General features: G+C 44.0%; 2 protein-coding genes across 2 annotated transcripts; both read right to left on the reverse strand.

Annotated features, from left to right (window-relative positions):
- Positions 1-2,902: 2,902 nt before the first annotated feature.
- LOC116896771 (transmembrane protein 258-like) lies at positions 2,903-3,130 on the reverse strand. Its single transcript, XM_032898229.1, has one exon. It carries the CDS (start codon positions 3,128-3,130, stop codon positions 2,903-2,905), a length of 228 nt encoding a protein of 75 aa, XP_032754120.1.
- A 2,802-nt stretch (positions 3,131-5,932) lies between these two features.
- Positions 5,933-8,241, reverse strand: LOC116896770 (heat shock protein HSP 90-beta-like). Its single transcript, XM_032898228.1, is given in 2 exon segments — positions 5,933-6,129; positions 6,132-8,241. Coding segments are annotated over 2 exon segments (2,154 nt in total). The 3' UTR covers positions 5,933-6,085.
- Between the last annotated feature and the right edge of the window lie 15,748 nt (positions 8,242-23,989).

The following is a 23,989-nucleotide window of genomic DNA, read 5'->3' on the forward strand; positions in this document are numbered from 1 at the left end:
TGCCTTCTGGTAGGCAAGGCTTGCTATTGGCAGACCTGTGTAAGACAAAGGCAGAGTGTGCATCAAAATCAGAAATACAGCAGAGTGAAATCTATTGCTTCATAAACTAACCTAAAATTAAAAATAGGGAGAGAAAAGGAAAGGGGAGAAGAAAAGAAACACAGTAAGCATCTGGGTTCTAAAAAAAGCATAGACACCGATGACCCCCTTGAGCCCCCAGAACAGACACTGCTCCATCAACACCTTGAGTTTAGCCCAGTGAGATATTTTTCACAATTCAGTTTTTCAAAAATTTAAGAAAATAAATGTGAATTCCTTTCCACTTAAAAAAAGTCAGGCACTCAAAGTTCTTGGCATGGGTCAGAGGACACACATTCAAATACAGACAAGGCTGAGTGTATAACACAGATGAACCCATTGGTTTGCCTTTTCTCTTTCTTTCCTTTGGACCTGAGACTGGTGTGTGAAGAAGCCAGGGCAATCCTGATCCAGGACAAAGTCTCCATCAGACCCAGTGATCTGCATAGACAGAAGCCTGAGCTCGAGGTCCCTGACTACCAAAAGCACCAGCTGGCCATAGAGAACAGACCAGCTTAGAACTATCCAGTCTACCTAGAAGCTGATGAGACACCAAAAAGGATCATAAACTTAAAACTAGACTGCATTATTCCCAAATTTCAATTTTCATATAATTTTTATATGCCACCTCTTGATAGAATTCTTTTTAATATGACCAAGATTGAAAGCAATGCTTATGTTAGTCTGAGGAATAATGCTTTAGTTTTGCAGCATTATTAAAGAGTTTCAAACCTTGTTATAAGGTGAACAAAAGCAGATTCAATTGTGTGCACGATAAAGTATTTGTGTAATGAAAGTTGAAGGTCACTCTTCAATGCATTGTTTTAAACTTACACCATTAACTTTTGCTCTGCTCCAGAGACCATATTTTCTGCTTTTATCTTAAAATGTTATTAATTTATATTGTGTGTGTGTGTGTGCAATTATGTCACAATGCTGTGTAACTATAAGTCAGAATACAACTTTTGGGAGTTTTTCTCTTCTCCCATGAAGCACCTCTACCAGCTGAGTCAATCCCCTCTGGCTACTCTTTGCTTTTTCTTCTATGTGCTAGGCAAGTACTCTACCATTGAGCTACACCCGCAACCCCTTAGCATTTTGGAGCTTAACTCCTAACTATGAAGGTGCATTGTCTGTTCCTAGTGTTAAAGGCCAGAAAAGCCTTTTGTGGTTGACTAAACCTAGAATGTGTCAACTGGTTGCTTGAAGGACAGTGTGGGCCATTGGATAGATTTTCTTTGGCCTGCACAGTTCTGTCTTAAAATCTTAATTAGTTATGGCGCTGACATTTAAATTGGATAATTACATTGTAAAACATACATTTTAAAACCATGAGTGGTATACACTTTCAAGCCCAGTATTGAGAAGTAGAGACAGACACTCTCTCCCTGGGGCTCACTGGCTTATACCCTAGCCTTTCTTTACTCCAGGCCAATAAGGGAAAGGAAAAGGGAAAGGAAAAGGGAAGGGGAAGGGGGAGGGGAAGGGGAAGGAAGGGGAAGGGGAAAGGTGCATGTCACTGAACTTGATGACCTGAGTTTGATCCCATGGTAGAAGGAAGCAAAGACTGACTCTTGAATGATGTCCTCTAATTTCAACACATGTACCATGACATGCATATGCCCAACTTACTCAAATACACAAAAGATAACAACAACAACAACAACAACAACAACAACAACAATAACAACAACAACCACTAAACAAAACCAAGACCGAGAAATGATGCCTGAGATTGGCGTCTGGCTTCCACATGTAAACACAAACACACAGATGTGCCCTCACGCAGACAGGCACATGCACAATCACACAAATATGCACTATAACATCTGGTACCATTGGGCCTGCATGCCAGATGGTTAGTTGAAGTGTAGCCTCGGCTTCAGTGTTGGACCTGAGTACCCTCCTAGATGGGGAACAATGCTCTACATTCTACCAAACTCCTCTTCCTCAGAGTCTGGATTAGTTTGGTCCTGCTCTGCCCTGTTGTCAAGGAGCCTTTGTTGAGCATTTAAATCTGCTGCTCTGATCCACTCCAGTCCACTCAGTTCAACCATAAGAAAGAGAGGCCCAGATCAAAGTTAGGCATTCAGCCGCTAACAACAGTCAGTGTCAGTGCTGGAGCCTCTAGTCAGTCTCCTTTCTTTCACAGGCTGAAGGAAGAGGAACTCTCAAGGTGCTTGCGTAGGAGAGTCCAGGAAGAACAGCTGTGGAGGTCAGAAATGCCTGCTGGGGAAGCTCTCAGGCAGAACAAACACTCCTTCCTTCATTATCTTGTTCCTTCCACATTGGGCTTGTAATTTTTGCTGAGAAGATGCTAGTCTGCTGATGATAATATTGGTTGACTTTGAAATGCGTGTAAATATCTCAAGATCAAAGGAGACTGAGGTCGCAGCTACACTGGTGGTCATTGCAGTTCTGAAGTAGAATAGATTCTCTCAGGCCTTTGAGTTAACGGTTTGCTTCCCTGCCTGAGGCATTACCAGGAAGTGAGAGGTCCTTTAGAAGGTGGGTGTCTAGTGGGAAGTCTTAGGCCATTGGAGCTATGTCCTTGAAGTTAATAGGACTCTAGCTCTTTTGTCTCTTTGTTCCTGGACTTAGAGGGAGGATATCTGCTGTCTAGCGCTCCCACTGCAATGTTCTGCCTCATTGCAGACTCCAAAAACGACCTCCAGAAGAGTGAGCCAAAATAAACCAAGATAATTTTTAACTGACTTTATATTTTTTCACACATCTGCCTTTACTGTAAACGGCAGGTGGGATGTATAGCAATGGTAAAAAATTAATTTACAAAAGCAGAGACTTGGTGAGCTGCCTTGGAGACTCATATGTAGATGCTAACCGAGAGCGCGAGGAAGAGGACTCCAAAGCCCATGAAGAGTGAGGCCACCAAGGAGATGAGGAGCTCTTTGAAAATATCGCGCGTGTACTTGGTAGAGGTGACTTCATAAACGAAGAACCAGGCGGTGGAGGACATGCTGATGGCCAGAAGTACCACAGTCAGGTGAGGGTTCACTGGGTTGGTATACCTATTCATGGCCTCAATCTCCATTTTGCCTCACACAAGATAAATCACCGATCCCAACTTTATATATATATATATATATATTTTTTTATTAACTTGAGTATTTCTTATGTACATTTCGAGTGTTATTCCCTTTCCCGGTTTCCGGGCAAACATCCCCTTCCCTCCCCCCCTTCCTTATGGGTGTTCCCCTCCCCACCCTCCCCCCATTGCCGCCCTCCCCCCGACAGTCTAGTTCACTGGGGGTTCAGTCTTAACAGGACCCAGGGCTTCCCCTTCCACTGGTGCTCTTACTAGGATATTCATTGCTACCTATGAGGTCAGAGTCCAGGGTCAGTCCATGTATAGTCTTTAGGTAGTGGCTTAGTCCCTGGAAGCTCTGGTTGCTTGGCATTGTTGTACATATGGGGTCTCAAGCCCCCCTTCAAGCTCTTCCAGTTCTTTCTCTGATTCCTTCAACAGGGGGTCCTATTCTCAGTTCAGTGGTTTGCTGCTGGCATTCGCCTCTGTATTTGCTGTATTCTGGCTGTGTCTCTCAGGATCGATCTACATCCGGCTCCTGTCGGTCTGCACTTCTTGCTTCATCCATCTTGTCTAATTGGGTGGCTGTATATGTATGGGCCACATGTGGGGCAGGCTCTGAATGGGTGTTCCTTCAGTCTCTGTTTTAATCTTTGCCTCTCTCTCTTCCCTGCCAAAGGGTATTCTTGTTCCCCTTTTAAAGAAGGAGTGAAGCCTTCACATTTTGATCATCCGTCTTGAGTTTCATTTGTTCTAGGCATCTAGGGTAATTCAAGCATTTGGGCTAATAGCCACTTATCAGTGAGTGCATACCATGTATGTCTTTCTGTGATTGGGTTAGCTCACTCAGGATGATATTTTCCAGTTCCAACCATTTGCCTACGAATTTCATAGAGTCATTGTTTTTGATAGCTGAGTAATATTCCATTGTGTAGATGTACCACATTTTCTGTATCCATTCCTCTGTTGAAGGGCATCTGGGTTCTTTCCAGCTTCTGGCTATTATAAATAAGGCTGCGATGAACATAGTGGAGCATGTGTCTTTTTTATATCCAACTTTATATTTTTAAGTGGTGTCTGTGTATGTGCACACATTCATGCACACACATATGTGTATGAAAGGCAGAGATTGACTCTGGCTGTCTTCCTCTATTGTTTTCTACCTTATTTTTTTGTGAGCCTCTCACTGAATCTGAAGCTCACTGACTAGTTAGACTGGCTGTCTGTCAGTCTTGGGATCTGGCTGCTTCTGCCCTCCCCAGAGCTGGGGTTACAGATGCACGTTACCACGTCCAGCTTTGTTCGAGCACTGGGGAGCTGAACTCAAGGCTTCATGCTTGACTAGCACGTACTCTGACTGAGCCACGGTCTCAGCTCCGTCCATGCTGAGAAGGATGGTTTATCGCGTCGGGCGTCTCTCGCTGTGAACAAAAACTGGCTGACACTATGGCCGAATCTTTATTTAAAAGTATAAATTTTTAAGATTTCAGTTGATGTATTATTTATTCTTATTAAAAAGATATGATGTTAAAATGTGATCTATGTATACAATGTGTATTAATCCAATAAAAACCAGAGGGCTCATCCTGTCAATCTTCTCAAGTGTTCTCATATATATTGCCCGCACTGGTGCAGAGAACTGAATAAACCCAAAACTTTTGCATTCTAAGCAACCACTCAACCACCAGGCTACAGATCTAGTCTGAAGCATTATAATTTTTAAAAAGTATTTATGTTATGTATATGTCCAGACGCACTGGAAGAGGGCCTTGGATCCCATTACAGATGGTTCTGAGCCACCATGTGGATGCTGGGAATTGAACTCAGGACCTCTGGAAGAGCAGTCAGTGAGTATCTTTCTAGCCCTGAAACATTATCTTCTAAAAATGATTTATTTCATTTTAAATTGCATATATATGCATGTGGTGGGTACTTGCCCATGTGAGTGTAGGTGGTCATAGAGTCCAGAAAAGGGCATGAGATTCCCCTAGAGCTTAAGTTGTGGGTGATTGTGAGCTGCCCAGTGTGGGTTCTGGGGAACTGAACTTTGGTTCTTTGCAATAGCAGTGTGTGCTTGTAACAACTAAGCTATCTTTCTAGCCTCCTTCCCCCAGTTTTTGAAGAAAGGAAGTTTCACTCTGTAGTCTAGGCTCGCCTGCTGCTTCCTCGGGCCTCAGCTTCCTAAGTGTCGGGATTACAGCTGAGCTACTACGTCTGCCTTTTAATGATATCATTTCTATGTATTAGAAAACATCAAATTTTTCTCACTACTTTGAAGTGCATAATAAGTTGATCTTTGCTGTGTCTACTCCACTCTACATTAGAACCAGTTTCCTATCTAGCTATGGGTTTGTGTTCATTTTCTTTGTTCCCTCATCCCTTTCTTGCCATTTGAGTCTCTAGTGAAATTTATTCTACTTTCTATTTATGGAATTTTTAATTTCCACAAATGAGCAAGAACACAAAATATTCTCTTTTACATCATTTTGTTAAACAGGGTCTCACTACGTTGCTCAGCTGGCTTAGAATTCACTATATACCTCAGGCTGGCCTTGGACTTGAAATCCTTCTTCAGCCTCATACCTAAGTGCTGAGGTCACCGGTATGCTACCTAGCACTTGGCTTGGTTTTCTTCCCTCCTCTGTTATGTAATGTCATATAGTTTATCCACATTGCTGTAAATCACAGAAAAGATTTCATTTTTTTGTATAAAACTGCATCTTATTTATTTTGCATACTTTTAATTTCAAAACAAAATAAAACAAACACACACACAAAAAAAAAAACCACAACACCCAACCCTGCTGTTCTGTGGGAGGGGATCTTCCTGCCTTAAGGCACAAGGACAGGATAGAAGAGATTCTTGTAGATGAGCAGAGAGCCAGGTGGGTCAGGGCCAGTCAAGGCTGTTGGGGGAGCCACAGGGATACTATACAGAGGGCAGGGGCTTCCCGGGAGCCTTTAATCCACTTCTTCCATTCGAGAGGCATCCTCATCACCCTCCATGGGGGGATCTCCTCAGGAACAGCAGCACTGGGTTCTTCTGCAGTGACCTCATCTTCATCAATGCCCAGGCCTAACTTAATCATGTGGAAGATGCAGTTGGAGCGGGTTTGGGGGTCCTCAAGTGAGAAGCCAGAGGAGAGCAGAGCAGTTTCAAACAGCAGCACCACCAGCTCCTTGACAGCTTTGTTGTTTTTGTCTGCCTCAGCCTTCTGCCGCAGAGTCTCCACATTGGGGTGGTCAGGGTTGATCTCTAGGTGTTTTTTGGCCATCATGTAGCCCATTGTAGAATTGTCTCGCAGTGCCTGAGCCTTCATGATCTGTTCCATGTTGGCTGTCCAGCCATAGGTGCTTGTCACAATGCAGCAGGGTGAAGACACAAGCCTATTGGAGATAGTCACTTTTTCAACCTTCTTGTCCAAGATCTCCTTCATGAGCTTGCAGAGATTCTCAAACTTTGCCTTTCTCTCCTCCATTTTCTTCATCTCTTCCTCATCTTCTGGTAGCTCCAGGCCCTCCTTGGTCACTGAGACAAGGTTCTTGCCATTGGATTCCTTGAGCTGCTGCACGCAATGCTCATCAATGGGCTCAGTCATATTCACCACCTCAAAGCCTCGTTTCCACACACACTCCACAAAGGCAGAGTTGGCCACTTGCTGTTTGCTGTCACCAGTGATATAGTAGATGGACTTCTGTGTCTCCTTCATGCGAGACACATACTCTGACAGGGAAGTCATCTCATCTCCAGACTGAGAGGTGTGGTAGCGAAGGAGCTCAGAGAGGTGGTGATGGTTAGTGGAATCCTCATGGATTCTAAGCTTTAAATTCTTGGAGAATTTCTTGTAGTTCTCTTTGTCTTCAGCCAATTCAGAGAAGAGCTCAAGGCACTTCTTCACAATGTTCTTGCGGATGACTTTCAGGATCTTGCTCTGCTGGAGCATTTCTCGGGAGATGTTCAGGGGCAGGTCCTCAGAATCAGCCACACCACGAATGCAGTTGAGGTACTCAGTTATCAGCTCATCATAGCTGTCCATGATCAACACACGACAGACATACAATTTGATGTTCTTTTTTTTCTTGTTCTCAAAGAGGTCAAAGGGAGCTCGCCAGGGAATGAAGAGCAATGCCCTGAATTCCAACTGCCCTTCTACAGAGAAGTGCTTGACTATCAAGTGGTCTTCCCAGTCATTGGTGAGGATCTTATAGAATTCACCATATTCCTCTTGAGTGATGTCATTGGGATTTCTGGTCCAGATAGGCTTCGTCTTATTCAGCTCTTCCTGGTCAATGTACTTCTCCTTGATCGTCTTTGTTTTCTTTTTCTTATCTTTGCCATTCTCATCTTCCTCATCAGATCCCACATCCTCAATCTTAGGCTTCTCCTCATCCTCCTTATCTTCCTCCCCTTTCTCCCCTTTCTCTTCCTCTGCCTCATCATCACTGTTCTCCTTCTCTCATTCCTTCTCCAGGTAGAGGGTGATGAGGTAGCCTATGAACTGCAAGTGTTTCTTCACCACTTCCTTGACCCTCCTCTCCTCTAAGTACTCTGTCTGGTCTTCTTTGAGGTGAAGGATCACTTTGGTACCCCAGCCAATGGGCTCATCATGGTCTGCATGGACAGTGAAGGATCCACCAGCAAAAGACTCCCAGGCATACTGCTCGTCATCATTGTGCTTTGTGACCACAACCACTTCATCTGCCACCAGGTAGGCAGAGAAGAAGCCAACACCAAACTGCCCAATCATGGAGATGTCTGCACCAGCCTGGAGAGCCTCCATGAATGCCTTTGTACCAGACTTAGCAATGGTTCCCAAGTTATTTATGAGGTCAGCCTTGGTCATGCCAATGCCTGTGTCCACCAAAGTCAGTGTGCGATCCTGAGGGTTGGGGATGATGTCAATCTTCAGCTCTTTCCTGCTGTCCAACTTGTAAGGGTCCATCAGGCTCTCATACCAAATCTTGTCCAGGGCATCAGAAGCATTAGAGATCAACTTCCGGAGGAAAATCTTGTTTGAGTAGAAAGTGTTGATGATGAGGGACATCAGCTGGGCAATTTCTGCCTGAAAGGCAAAGGTCTACACCTCTTCCTTTCCATGGTGAACTTCCTCAGGCATCTTGACAAGAAAGCCAAGTAGTAGTACAGAGCAGGGTGGGCCTGGACCACGTCCGACATGCACAGCAAGCCTAGGCTGTGCGGGGGTGACTCAAGAGTGATTTCATTCTTTTGATGGCCAAACGATACTCCTTTGTGCACATAGCACATTAAATATTCTTCATAGAGTCTTTTCCTCATGATCATTAGCCAGGGCCTATATAACTTATTAAATGGACAACATCTTCCCTATCACTGCCGGTGTTGAGATTGCTCTCATTTTGTTAGCCTGTGAGCATATCTTTATGTGGTCAGTGAGCTATTGTTTAGTTTCTACTCCTTGTGCTATGGTTTGAACGTCCTCTCCATAGTTCATGTTGAAATTTAAATGACACTTTTGAGATATGCACATTTGCCCTCAGAAGTGACTTAATGCTGTTATCATGTGATGGCATTGACTCTCACAGGAGTGGGTTTGTTCTATAAAATGACCAGTTTTGCCATATAATGCCCTCCACTATGCTTTGGCTGAGCAACTAGGCCCTGACCAGACAAGTTCTCTTGCTTGACAATCCAGACTCAAGAATGACAAGAGGTAAAGTTCTGTGTAAATTACCTCCTGTGTGGTATTCCATTACAGCAGAAGTAGACAACATGTAAAGCAGAGTAGTCCCACATGGACTTGTTATGACTCAAAACCTACACAGAGGCCCCTTCTTTCTAGCCTTCAGCTTAGACCCTGTTACCACAGATGTTGACGACCACAAAGAACTGGATTGCCATCTGTGAGCTCCCCTTGAAGGAGGGAGGAGTGATGTTTGCTGAGAAAGATGTCCATCTCAGTGAAGTTAGAGGAGATTATTTTCATGTGTGTCGAATAGAGTTAAAAGGGGAAAACAAAACAAAACAAAACAAAAACCAAAAAAACAACCCTGTACAAAGACTCTGCCTGCGGGGTGCCAGACAATTAGCTATTTTATCAGAAGTCTGTCAGGATTCTTCAGGAATGTTCCTTGGAAGCCTGAGTTAAAAAGAGTTGGCTGCTAGTGGTTCAGTTAAAAAGAGTTGGCTGCTAGTGGTTTTTGGAAATATGAAAGGTGATTGTGTTCAGGTTCTAGGTTGTGGTGACTGGGAAGTTGAAATTTAGTAGTGGTTTGTCCTTAGTGTAACAGAACTTCTTGGGGACATATAGATGCCCACAGTAGTCGCCAACAGTGAGACACTCACTAAACATGCTCATCTTCACCATTTCCAGCACTATTTTGTTGAAACTGAATTGTCTGAGCACGTTAGGGCAAAAGGTAACCTGTTATGTGCCAAGTCTTCATCTTCAAGGATTCTCAGACTTTGTCTTGGACTCTGCTATGTACTTTTAATGCGTGTCCACCCAATTTTCTTTTCCACGTAGCTCAAAGAATAATGTTTCTACCACTGAAAACTAACTACAGGCCTTCTTTGCTTTAGGAAAGTGGACTTGAGTTTTGGGGTAAAGGCTGTGGCTGGCTCCTTACTGATCCAGCTACTTTCTTCCTTTTTGCTCCTGTGTACTGTAAACCTCAGCTGTCCAGTAATGCCTCTCCTGCCTAGAAGGAGTAGACTCTGCAGCCTCATGGACATTGCTCATTCGTACTTTCCCTGCCTGGAATATACACTTCCTTCCCATGACACTCAGGCTGGTTCTTTACCCAGTAAGTGTTTTCTTTATGTTTCTGGTGTCTCACTTTAGGAATCACTGGGATGGCCCATCGCTCTAAGCAATGTCTTGGCGCCTTGCACTTCTCTCTTTGTATGGTTGCTAAATAGAACCATCAACTCTTCGTTTTCTGCGTCATGCATCTAGTTGGCCATGAGCTCCATGAGGGCGGGCTGTGTGGTTACTTTGCTGACAGCTTCATATTTTAGTGGATGGTGGTAAATATTAATAAATGTTGCCTGATGAATAAATAAGTTAGGCATAACGAGGAGACAGAGCTATTTAAGAAATCAGTTCAGCAAACAGAATCAACAAAACAACCTTTTTATTTATAATGCTAGTGCTTTTTCTTTTTTAGTCTTTAAAGACAACTTTCATGTGGCTGTGATGGGGTAAATCGATGGACTGATGAATTCATAGGATTTCCCACTACTTCCCACAACCATTTAGATCCCACAGTTTAAAAACTCAGCAATTCAAGGACTTTAATAGACAGTCTCTTCCAATAACTGTATTTCTATATACATTAGCCACTTACCCTTTGTAAGCTTGGGAATTATTAGGGCCTGCAATTGACTATATTAACCCAAGCCATCATCATTTCCTTCAGCATAAATAAAAGTAAGCCGTTAGCAGGAAGCCAAAGGCCCAGCAGCCGTTCCAGTACAATTTGGATGGATGCAGATGAAATTACAGAGTCATATTTTATCTGTTGGATGCTGTCCCAATTATGAGCTTAGTAACCACAGAGAGTTCAGAGACAGCAGAGAAGGAGGCAGAAAGGAAGTGCAGTTTGAAGGAATTCATAGTCCTCAGCAGGGTAGGTTTTCTTATGTTCTCAGCAACCGAGACCATAGGATGTCTGTCCCCAAGCATGAACTGTATTCTCTGTAGACTTTCCCACCGCTGCAGCTGCGGTGGGAAGGGATGGGGGTGGAGAATGGCTGATTTTGAGGCTGTAATTATGTCAGGGCTGGAAACAGAATTGAAATGACCCAGATGGTTAGCCTAATGAAGCTGATCCAAAATTTATGCCACACAGAGTCAGAACCGTACTCCTCTCCCTGTGTGCATGTGAGAGTGTGCATGATTGATTTTTTGGGGGGAGGGGTCTAAAGGGATGGGAATGGATCTGCAGGGCCAAGATGGATGTACACTGGAAAGCTATCACAACCAATCTAAGCCTTTTGTTTTGGTGATTTGGCCTCAGGCGAACCTGCTCCCTCTTACTTTTTCCAAGAAGCAAAATCCTTTTCCCGTGGCTTTGCAAACAGACTGTATCTCCTGGTAGAGATCTCTTCCTTCAGGAGAAGGTGCTGGAGGCAGACCAAGCAGAGCAGGGGTGCGCTGATGCTGATGATCCAGGGCTCTGGTCCAAACTTTCATCTTGAATGAGAACCACAGGTCACACACTCCATAGTCACCTGTCCAGCACTACAGCTGCTATGATCCTTTAATTAAAGAACTTAATATATGTAAATCTAGAGAACAGTGCTTGGTGCATGGTACATACCAATTAACTGTCCGTTGTTACTCTATTATCCATTCAGCACATTGGCTGCTCACTTTTCTGAGCTCTCACTTCAAAGGCATTTCTTTAACAAACTCAAAGAGCCACGGCGTTTTAGTGGGGTGACAAAGGAGACAGTCTTGAGAATAGATTATGACAATGTGTCATCTTAGATAATTGAGGAGGGGCCTTAGTTTGCTCATGTGAAGCTGTGGAGGGTCCCTAGAATACTCCTGTCAGAAGAGAAAAATGTTTATAAAACAGTCTTGTTGCGGTAAAAATATAAAACAGTGGAACCGGTTCCCGCACGTTCTCATTCCATGTGGATCTGTGGTAGCTGAACACCACGGTTGTTTCTCTGCCAGCCACTTTCACACACTGTCCCTTTGACAGTGTTACCACACCTGACATATACATCACATTCTGCGGGCCGTTCTAGCATGGCACCATGCCACATTAGCCCCAGGCATTCTATAGCCTAACACGGCTTCCAGAACTGAGACAGGTTGTCTCTCTGCCCTCTGGGAACTTTGCCCACATCCCCTGTGGCCTGGTAGATTCAAAACTCTAGAAACTTGTAGTTTAACAATTAGATTTATATGTTAAGTTCTCAACCCACAATACATCTCCACAATAAACTTAAAACCAATTGATAAGGGTATAAACCACCCACCTAGATAAGATAAATTTGCCTACAGAAATCCATCCCAGCTTCCTTGGCAATTCAAGACTACCCAGATCTGGGTCATCCTTCTCATTCTCCATCTTGATTCTCCCACTTCTCCTCCTCCTCTCTCCTTCCTAGACTTTTTCCCTGCCTACCCTTCCTTCTCATCCAATGATAGGCTTCACCTTATTCTGGACCCGCCCTGCTGCATAATGACATCATCCTACACAGTCTACCGCAGTCATCACCATTGAAGGGCAGTCACCAACACAAGAGGCATTTTACATTTATCACCCTGGCTGATAAATTTTTAAATTTGGCTTTTACAAGAAACTGCAACTCATGACATATGAGACATTTGTTAAAACAGTATTTACTTTCCCTTATTGAATTTGTCACCTGTGACATGTTCTCTCTATACCATGGCTATGTCATGAGATATACATCACTGTTATTCTGAGCTGTGGCTCCGAGATGTTCAGTGGTTCAGGATCACATAGCCAGGGAGCAGGGAAACGAAGAGTGGAACTCTTTGTCCTCAAGCTCTTGCTATTAAAATAGGGCTGCCTTTCGAGACAGAGTTGCTATTAAGCTGTATTGGTTCTAATCCTACTTGAATGAGTCCAAGATGCACTTGCTTGATAATAAATCCTATCGGTACTATTCAAGAGCTAAGGGAATAAAATGTGTCCTGGGGAAAACAATACTTCAAGAAGCACAGCTTGCCATATGTGCCGAGCAGGAGAAATTAAGTGAGGAGAAACCAAATTGATGAGGGCTTTCAAAGATACAGGGATATAAACAATCTAAATTAGAGACTTGATGTGCTATTGGCTACAGAGTGTGTGCTTGTGGGGTTGGAGGAATGAGGGAGATTTTAAATAGACCGAGCTCTTGTTCCACAACAGAAAGAAACAGAAGCTCCCGTGGCTTTGCTCTCTGTGGTGCAGGGTGGTGTTGAGAATGGCAGGATAAGGTGGTGGGGATGGGCTTCTCCTTTTCCCACTGTTACTGGGCACTGCCCAGTGTATTCTTTGCCTTGTATCCTTAGCCTTATGAATAGAGAGAGATAAGCTTGGGAAATATATTGGAAATGGGTGGTGGTGGTGGCTGGATTTGTCCCTTTAGTTACAGTATGAACTTCCTGGCTTATGGTCAGCAACATGGCCTTCAGTTGATGAATTGCTTGTAATGGAACTATATGTTTCACGGGCTAGACAGCACCCAGGAGCTCTGGCATAGCCTCTCTTCGTATTGCGAAGCTCCCAGCAGGTTGTTCCACCTTACTGAACTAGCAGACAACAGGAAGCCCCTACTCCTGGGGATCTTGGGAGGAATGGCTGATAAACACGAATGTAAATGCAATACACACTCTAGGTAAATGCCATTAGTCCCCTGATGGACAGTGACATTAATGCCGTGGACAGTGGCGTGTCTACGCAGTCTGCCAACTCTCTTTTAGTTCAACAGAACCAGGGCCTCAGGATAGGTGTTCAGGTGGAAACACAGTTAAAGGACAAAGCAGATCATGTCAGGGGATCACACTTCAGGAAGGGTAGACAAATGCAGGAAGCCAGGATTGAACAGCCATCACTAACCCAGTCTCTGGGGCTCTGACATCTGCAGCAGATTACATGTACTTCAGTGTCCTGCTCTTGCAAGCCATTTCCTCAGACGGCGAATGCCATCGGCCTTTATATTTCCAAGTAAATTCGATTCCCCAAGAAATATCACACTGGAAATGCAAATTAGACAAGTTGTTTTAACTCGGCCTGGTTCAAACAAATCTTCGAAGCTACTGGCTGCCCTCCACCTCAAAATGGGTCTGGAAGCTGCTGCTGGAAAATATAGAACTATGCAACAGAAGCCAGACAGGCCTGTTTGCTGCAGGGGGACTTGGGGTTCATGTTATTAACTCTTCCTTATGTTAGTCCTATCCCACAGTGGCTTTGGGCTGCTAGGCTGACTTATGTAAGTGTTTAGATTTGCATCAGTACTGACTGGTTGAAAAACCTTTTTTTTAGTGGGATGCTAGTCCCACTTGGCATACAAAAGGGAGACTGGTTGCATACAGCCACAAGGTCTCCCTTCCTCCTTTCCCTTCCCCTTCTCCTCCTGTGATAACAGTTCTCATTCACTTCTAAAATAGAGTTTGAATTACCTAGAAGATGAGACGTTAACTGATTTAAAATTAGGATGAAGAACAATGTTATTTTTGTATTGAAGACAGACCCCCTGGCCTGATCCCCAAAGCCAGAATGTAGCTGCTTCTGGAAGCAGTCTTGGTCTGGTTTCCATGACACCACACTGGATATGTTGTGTACTTCCTTGCCTGTATCTTTCAGTTTCTTTGTGCAAGTTTCTGCTGCATCTCTAAATTTTGGATGGATTGTGTCAGTACCTGCTCCTTCACTCTCTTTTCTTTTTGAGCTGTCTCTCATTGTATATTGGAAGAACGTTAAATATTGATCTCTTCAATTTATGTTTTGACCCCAGACCCTGCCTTGATGTTTTGGGCTGATATATCCAACTGTCGGCCAAATTCTGTCCTCAGATAGTGAATCAGAATTTTCAAGCAGACACATCTCAAACTGTACCTTTGAATTCTCTGTTTATGCTTCTTTCCAGGCTCTTCCGCCATTCTTCCTGACAACGCCTCCCAACTAGTTGTTCTTGACAAATACTTAGGGTTATTCCAACTTCCGTTTTTCCTTCATGTTCTTTGCCCTACTTGTAGAAAAATGTCAGTACTTCACATCACTTAAGCTGCTACCTCTCAGGCTTACCTCTCCTCTGAACTGCAGGCTGGTTACTTCACGTTATGATATCCCTGCCTCAGGCAGGCCTCTGAGAAGATGCTTCTTATTGTCTGATAATGTTTCAGATTGGACAGGATTAATGATGGAAGAAGAACTTGAATTAAGTTCTTTGTGGTGCTAAAAACAGCTAAATCAGGAGTTTCTTTAGTAACCTCATCTAATCATTCACATTAGAATGGGTTTAATTTAAGACTCTTCTAATCATGACTAATAATTATGTAATGCCATATGCTGAACCTGATTCCAGGGGCCTTACACAATTTAGATTAATGAATCTTATAATTCATTGAGCTACCGTTAGTTTTCCACCACTATAAAGAAACACCCAGGATAATCAACACATAAAATTTATGGTTTTGTATGTTCAGGCCATGATCAGATGGCTCCATATTGTTTGGCTTGTGGGGAGGCCTCATATTGGGACTGTAGACGGTAGCAGATTTGTTAACTTCATGGTCAAGGGGCAAAATGGGGAGAATAGAGGCTCAGGTCTCTGATGACTAATATTGTTAACTAATGGGATCTAAAGTCATATAGTACAAAAGTCTCTGGGCAAGCCCTTGAGGGACCATGTAGAGTTGGTTAACCTCTGAATATGTCTGTGAAGGGTCATCTAGGTTAGTTTAACTCATGTGGAAAGGCGTATCCATCGGCTAGTGTTCTGAAGTGAACAAAACGAGAATGAGAGCTGAGTACAAATATTCATAATACTCTGCTTCTTACTTGTGGGTACGACATGGCCTTATGATCCTTGGCCATGACTTCCCTACTGTGATGGGCTGCACCCTTAAAGTGCACATCCAGAATAATCCCTAAGTTTGTTTTTTTGTTCACTTGGTGGGTTGAGCCCTCAACATGTGGACATTGGGCCCTTCAGCATCCAAGCCAGGAATTTGCTGCCTTTGACACTTGAGAAAGCTAAGGCAGAGGTGCTTAGTAGCTCACCTAAGCTCACACAGCCAGGAGGCAGTAGAGTTCAATTCAAACCCAGCCTCGAAAAGTGTGCTGTTTATGCTGAGCTCCTGTAGACGCCATGGGTTATTTCTGTATGACCCATTCGGTCTGTCTGGGGCATTTTGCTTCCTTTTAGGATGACAGTTATTTTATCTAGTTAATGAATTTAGTATGACAATAAGATTATTATTTTATCCATTGTATCTCTGGTACAGCTAAGAGAAGAATTACAAAGGCGTTTAGATTTCTTTTACATGCATGCTATTTGGGGGCTGGAGTTTTTGAATTTTAGGACATATTTATCCCAGGGGCAGACTAAAAATGAACTCCCAAATTGTCTCAAATATTTCCTATTTGAAAACATTTTCCCAAAAGACTCTACCCTGAGTTCTGCTATGGGAAGCAACAAATCCTATCATGTCTCAAAGGGGTCGTTTGCAGTTTGAAAAATGGCCAGCCTCTCTCTTGTGCACCTGTGCTGTGTTGCCTAGATTTATTTAGTTGGCGAAATCTTCAAAAAGGATTAGTGATATAAAAGTGAGTTTTGAGGAACTGAAGGAACATTGAATATTGAAAAAATATTTCACTCATGCCAGAGCCACATTGTCTGGGGCGAAAGAAAGGCAAGGGCTTTCTTTCCAATTTAATCTAACAATTGTGATGCTAATCTTCGTCTCTTTGTGTATCCCAAGGAAGCACTATAGATCCCATCTGGGTAATCTGTTATGTAGCCTCAGCTAGACACAGAGTTCTGTTTCCTTTCATTCCGTGACAGCTTCCCCTCCCCCTTCATCTTTGTGAATAATTTTCTTGATAAGGAACTCATTATCATTATTGATTAAACTTTGCCACCTCAGTCTGGTGTTGCAAAGACTTAGCTCATTTTAATCTGTCTCAAGGCCATGTTTTACCCTTACTGTGTATGAACTCATCCCTAGGTTGTGTTTGCCTGATGCTAATGCAAAGATTGAGGGCTCTCGGAAGGCTCTTTCCCACTGACACAGAAAGTGTTTGGAAATATATGGATAAGCCTCAAGACCTGTAGACAGAACACAGTGACAATTTCTCTGTGACTGTTGTGTTCAAACCCGACTCATAAACTAAGGCAGGGAATACATTTGTATAGTAAAACCTCTAATCTGCTTATATGCATTAATGCCAGGGGGATTTTCCCATTAGTTCAGTCTTGAATATTTCATATTCTATTTTTTCTCGTGGTAATCTCCTGATTTCTACAAATACCAATTTTATTAGATTTTGGTGAGGTCAAAGTTCATTACCTCTCTGTGTCTCTGTCTCTGTCTCTCTCTCTTGCCGTGTAACTCAGGCTGGCTTGACATTTAAGACTAGTCTTCCTGCCTTAGGATTCCGATTGCTGGGATAACAGACATGCGCAACAAGCCTACTTTATAGCACGCTTTGTCTATGGTGCTGTTGTTGGTAACATTTTACTTTGAATTAATTTCACAATTACAGGAATATGAAAGGCTAAAACAGCAACCCCCTGTGTACTTTTCCCATCATTAGCCTTCCTACTGTATTTCTGCGTTGATGCTAACTGAAATGACATTTTTCCTTCTCCAAGTCCTCGCTCCTTCTGTACCTGCGAAGAACGTAGAAGTCAGTACTGGAACCCAAGGGTTTGCCTGGCCACTAATGAGACATGGGACTTGACTAAGGGGCAGGGGTCATTACTGGAGGAAAAGAAGGAGTCTCTGCGGCCTCCACGTTTCAGCTACACAACTCTACCTCGGCAGACCTCTAGAAACAGTGCTCCAGCTCTGGTCTCCTCTGAATCCTTCCAAAGGCCTCATTTTACAAATAAGATTGCGTCTGCTTGTAAGCTGCTGATGAAATAGCAGAGTTTCTCTTTAATGGCTGGTAATGACGCCAAGAATTGAGTCAAATGCCAACGAACCCCTTTGGGACACCCGCGTGGAACTGGGAGGGAGGGCTCTGAGTGCTGTGGACGCGGCAGACCTGTCTGAGCGGGTTTCTGAGGTCTCCCCATCAACACCCAGGTCACACTGGCTGGCACATTGTCAGTGAAATGGCAGACTGCCAGGCTTCTCAGCGGTGTTCACGAGCCCTGAAGAGGGCAGAGCCTGGCGTTCTTGCCTGGCCTGGAAGGGAAAAATGAGTAATGTGATTTGAATTGGCAAAAAGTCATGATTTTCACTTTTAAAAAAAAGGATCTTTTATTCTTGAGCTGAAGCCAATTGAAATGCCCGAGCCCGGGTCTTTTCACTTGGACAAGAACAATGAGATCAATTTTCAGTAGAAAAAGAGATGGCAGCTGACGTAATGAGCTGTTAAGGGCGAAGTTTGAAATTAGATATCACAGCTTAAGTAGCGCAACCCCGCCCCCCACCTTTTCCAGTCTTACATTAAAGAAATGAAACGAAACAAAGGCTTCTTGGCTCCAAAATGGAAGATGATCGTTTCCTAATCCTGGAGCCTCTCTGCAATTTGAACTATTGCCTTCTGATTCCCATAGAGATAAAGCGGAGAAGTGGAGCTGTGGGGAGGGGAGCGTAGAAGTGCTGATAAGGAGGGAGGAAGACGCTGGCTGGCTCAGAGAACGGCTGTATTTTATCCTGTTCTCAACCAAGAGGCAGGACGCTTTTCTCTTTTAATTTAATTTTTAGAGCAAGAAGAAAAAGGAAACCCAAGCGGGTAGACTGCTCATCACCTTCTGGAGGCAGAAGAAGAGTGTGTCTTTAAATGTTAAGATCGCATTATTTATACGTCTCACTTTGGAATTCAAGAGCACGGGAGGCGGGAGACAACAGTGTTATCAGAGGAAGCAGCCTATGCACACAGCTGGCGTCCTCTGCAATAGGTCACATCTGCCAGGCAACAGGCATGACATTGATATTCCTGGAAATGGGAGCATCTGGAAATGGGTGTTTTTTTTTTTTTTTTTAAGGAAAACAGCTTTTAGGCAACCTTCTACCTCAGCTTCTTAATACAGACTATGGTTGTGTAGGATTTCCTAGATCTCTACGGTCCATCCATGACTGTTCTGTAATGATAAATTGCTGATGCCCCGAAAGTCACTTCAAGCCTTCGTGTCCATGATTTCCCTGTTCAGTGTTTCCTGGGTTGCCATATAAAATGAATCCATCTAGATATAAGAGAATTAACAGTTGCTTCATTTTCTGGCAATCTTGGCTATCTAGCTCCTTGGTCAGAGGACACACCAATCCGGGCTTTCTGAAGAATTTGTTAAGTGTCCTGCCCCGAGACTCTGCATGGCTTTCTTCGTGCGGTTTCCCAAAGTCTCTCTTCACTATGGACATTTTCAGTAAAATGTACTGAAACTTCCTAGTTTTGGCAGTGAAAGTAATTGGGTATTATCTGAGAACGGGGAAGAGTCCGGAGGACATTCTAGTGCTGAAGGAGCCACACCACCAGGGACCCATATGGTAGGAGTTCAAATGCAAGGCATAACATGATTCTAATTGTAGGCATGAGTGTCAAGCTCCTGATTTATGTTCCCGGAACAGGAAATCAGATTGTTCCAACTTGGATCAGGGATTCCCTGGAGGACCTATCAACTGTGAGGGAGGTTGAGGGAAGTCACATGGTTTAAATATGGCCATTGTTCAACCTTCCCGTGGGTACGGAGAGCCTTAACAGACAGTGGAAGCCTTCAGAGACAGAATGCCCCTCAAGAGTCTGTGGTACCTGACTGCTCTTTATGTAGAGCAGAAACAATTTGTAATTTTAAATCCCAGCAGACACTAGATGCTATTGAATCCTGAGAAAGTGGCAGATTTCCTCCCCACCCCCTTTGGAATAGATGAGACATTTGGTTATAAGAAACGGGTTTTGGAAGGGCGGCTTGGGAAGCCTAAGAATGAGAAAAAGAACCAAACTGCTTTTGTGAATAAAACACAAATTAGGGGGTGGCTGGGGACTGGATTGGGGAAAATTCTAGTTCTAATGGGGAAGTCAAGAATTCATGAGAGAGTTGGTAACAGAAAGTTTTAATTTTATTTTGCTGGATGGTGCGGTGCTGACCCCCCATTCCTCCACAAAGCTTAGCAGACATTAGCAGACATCTGATCCCTTTTAGCTTGTTGCTATTTCCAGCAGAGCAGGAGTCGGTGCTTGCCTTAGTTGTTAGCTCTCTGTGCTGTAACAAATACAGGAGCCCAGGCAAGACTGCCCCATTTTGCACAGCAAGAAATATGTGATAAAACTGCTCGCCTAAAGGCTGCGGCATAAAGACAAAGGGAGTTGGGTCCCAGTTAGCCCCTTTGAGGACATGTCCCCACATAACTTAAAAACTTCCCACTAGGCTACTTCTTTTTTTTTTTTTTTTTTTTCGGAGCTGGGGACCGAACCTTGGGGCCTTGGCGTCATAGGCAAGCGCTCTACCGCTGAGCTAAATCCCAACCCCTAGGCTTTACTTCTTAAAAACATCCCAAATAGCATCAGTGTGTCACCATGGTGAGGGTTGGGGACATGGCAGATCCCAACTGTAACCATAAATGCAGTAATAAAGGATATAAGTTAAACTGATGGAGCTCATGAGGGACTTGGTGCCAGGGACAATTAGTAGGAGTAACTGTTGAGCCCTGCTAACTAAGACCACAGTCTTACATTTTTTTAATTGGATATTTCTTTCTTTACATTTCAAATGTTATTCCTTTTCCCGGTTTCCTGTCCATAAGCCCCTGTCCCCTCCCGTCCCCTTCTTCTATAAGTATGTTCCCCCTAACGGAAAGCCCCGAGCTCCATTCAAAAAGGCAGACTCTCTTTACCAGCAGGGCTTCTCTTTCTCTGACCTTGTCTGGTGTAGGGAGCTGCGATGTGCCGCGCCTCAAAGATGGCGCTGGTTTCCGCCTTCCATCCTCCCGACCGTGAGCGCTCCTTGTAGTAAACAAGTCCTTATTTGGCTATGCCTGCCTGGCCTGCTAGGTTCCGCATGGTGACAGCCTGTCTGCATGACCCACGTGGCACGTTGGGGTTGGTTGGCGTTGGGTACTTAAGCTGGTGTAGGGCGTTCCCCAGCGTAGTAGAAGATTGTATCAAGGTTCCTGAATAAACTGCTTGAAGAAGATCTCCTCTGGTCGTGTCTTCCTTGCTGGTTGAGGTTGGGCGTGACAGTCTGGGGAGCCTGAACCCCTATATTTCCTGTGAAATGTCATGGTGAGATTACAGGTTCAGCTTCTTATCTCCCAATAAGAAAGCTGTTCAGCAAGCACCTGAGATTCCGGGAATGCCTCCCCTCCCTAATGAGACATCTTAGTACCTTAGACTTCAGTCAATGACCTTTTCTTGCTCTGGATAATCCTACCCTCTTTCCCCAAACTACATAACCCATAACCCTTGTTTTTTTTTTTTTTTGATATTTTATTTATTTGTGAAGCTATTTTTCTTTTTTTTAATTTCCTCCTCCTCCTCCTCCTCCTCCCCCTCCTCCTCCTCCTCTTCTTCTTCTCTTGCTATCTGAGAGAGCTGCGTCATTGAACATTGTCTAAAAGAGTTGCGACATCGAAGAGCTGTAAGAGGAGCTCTAAGATCTCTGAGGGACCACTCCTTTTCCCACCTGGTGTGTACCAGGAGTCCAGACACACCAAGGGAAGACATGGACCTTGGAACTCGGTTCCACCATGTTGGACTCAGTTTCCGCTTTACCGCTGGGATGTTGGACTGTCCACATATCGCTCAGAGAAATGCAGGGACATTGGTGTGTCTGTATCACCACTGGGGACAAGGGGACTGCAGGAATGTTTCTTAGGGAAGGCAGAATGCATTCTAGGGTAGGGGTCCCAGTCCTTGTTCTTTCCGGCAAGGAACAGCTAGATCTGAGGTGGGTACTGTGGTTCTTAGTCTCTATGTACCCAGACACTCGCTGGGAAACACAAGGAGTTGAGAATGGTGGTTCCTATCCTCCTGTGTGCCCAGGTGACACTGGGGACTGCGAGGGGTTGGGAATGGGGGTCCATGGGCCTGTGCTGAACGCAGGACAGGGTGGAATATGGTTTAGCTCTGAGTGAGTGCCAAAGTACAGAGGGACAAGAGAGACCTTCTATGGGAGATCTAGGCACAGCTCTTTACAACAAAGCCTCCCCTACGCCCAATGAGAGGACACTGAGCTGAGGTCATCCTTGCTTTTCCAAATGTTTTATTCGTGGCAGATGAGGATGCATACATACTACTCAGGGTGAAATAGGGATTAAATACTTTTTGCAGGCAGGGATGCCCAGGAAAAGAAGCTCATTGGCTAAGTACTCAGGGTCCATCTAAATACCTTATTAGCATAGAGAACTCTAGGTTTTTATGCTATGGTCCTCTTGGTGGGGGTGTCATGGTTACGCAACCCAGGACAGGTAGTCTGGTCCGGAGCTGATTCTAAAGCCCACGGCTCTAATTTATGAGATTTCCTGGGGCTTTCGAATCTGCTTTGACCTTTCCAGTTCTTCTGTCTGGCAGCATCTTTCTACGTGCTCCACACCACTCCATCCTTCCCTGTTCCGTGTGCAGCGGCGCCTGGACACCGTGAGGGAAGAAGTGGAAAAAATCCAACCCCAAGTAACCACTCTTCTCTCCCTTTCTGAGGAGTCCCAAAACAGATTGGCCGAAGGCAGTCCGTTTCCCTCTGCGATAAGGGAATGAGGTAGTTAGACTAAAATATTTGAATCCCCAAAGACAGGCAAATTCTATATATTTGGTTGTGAGCCTAGCCTTTAACGGCTGAGCCATCTCTCCAGCCCAAGATAGGCAAATTCTAGATGAATTTAGGAAGAGATGACTAATGGACTAAGGTTTCCTTTCTCCTCCAAACTTGTATAGATTAATCGTCCAAAGTAATGAGTCTCACGGCCTTTTCGTCCATGCTCATAATGTCTTTGCTCACGTTTACCTCCACTATTACCCTTTCTTATCTCGTCTCCCCTCTTTCCCCTTCATATCCCTCATAGCCCCACATTATGGTTTATGTCCACCTACCCTCCAATGTCCAGTTCCACATATGAGAGGAAAAATCTGACTATTTGTCTAAGTCTGATTTATTTCACGTAGCGCGATGAGTTTCAGTTCCTCCAAACAGCAAAATGTCATTTTTCTTTATTGCTGAATAATTTTGCATTATGTTTCACCTTTTCTTTTCTTTTTTTTTTTTTTTAGATCCAATTGATAAGATATAATTGCCCACTTAAACATAAAAGCCTGGTACCATCCATCCCTTAGGAACATTAATAACAACCTGTAAATACACAGAGCAGAATCTTAACATCACCTGCCATGGCTTCTCACCCTCTCCTCTCTCCTGTCTCTCGTTTCTCCTCACCTTTTCTTTATTCTTTGATGGACAGCTAGGCTTTTCATAGCTTGGCTACTGTGAATAGTGCCCAAAGCGCAGGAATGTGCAAGTTTCTCTGTTGTATGCTGACTTTGATCACACATGGGGTATAGCTGGATCACACAGTAGCATTAATGTTTTGAGGGATCACCATTCTGATTTCCATGGCGACTGGACTAGCTTACACTCCTACAAGCCATGTATAAAAGTTCCGGTGAAAACCATTTGGTTCTTGAAAAACAGAAACGTGGCGGAGATTTTAGCTGGTCATTTAAAGGTTTCACATCGAAACTAAACCGTTAGGGTGCCAAGATGGTGCTATGTGTGTGTAAGCTTCAAAATGTGAACTTGACTTCTCTGTTTGTGGGATCTCTCTGACTGAGAACTCATACAGTGATCCACTGACATGTAGCTTGCATTATATCACCTCAGACTGATGGATCCATTTTGTAGTGAAGGAGACAAATAGGCTCATGACTACGGGAGTGAATTATCCTTCAACATTCCACAGCACACAGAAAATCCTGGTCAAATACAGTGATGGAAGCTCAAGGACTAGGTTGAGGATGAAGCCCTCATAGCATAAGGTTTGGTCACCATTAGCCACAAAACAGACCAGCATCTTCAGAAGAGAACTCGGTAACAAATCATCACAGTGGCTTTTTCTTTAGTTTCAGCTCAAACTTCATGTTGCAAACTGAGTGGCATTCCTGGTTTTTCCTTTAATCTTTCAAATGTGGGTTCCATGACCTTAAACTGAGCATGCTCAGGAATGGACCTTTAGCTGAATGCAATTAGAAATGGCCAACCCC

Source organism: Rattus rattus, chromosome 3 (genome assembly GCF_011064425.1).
Source record: "Rattus rattus isolate New Zealand chromosome 3, Rrattus_CSIRO_v1, whole genome shotgun sequence".
Classification (NCBI taxonomy): domain Eukaryota; kingdom Metazoa; phylum Chordata; class Mammalia; order Rodentia; family Muridae; genus Rattus; species Rattus rattus.

What these genes read in the sequence shown, in the direction of transcription:
- LOC116896771 (XM_032898229.1), bottom strand. Translation starts at nt 3,130, where the DNA reads ATGGAGATTGAGGCCATGAATAGGTATACCAACCCAGTGAACCCTCAC.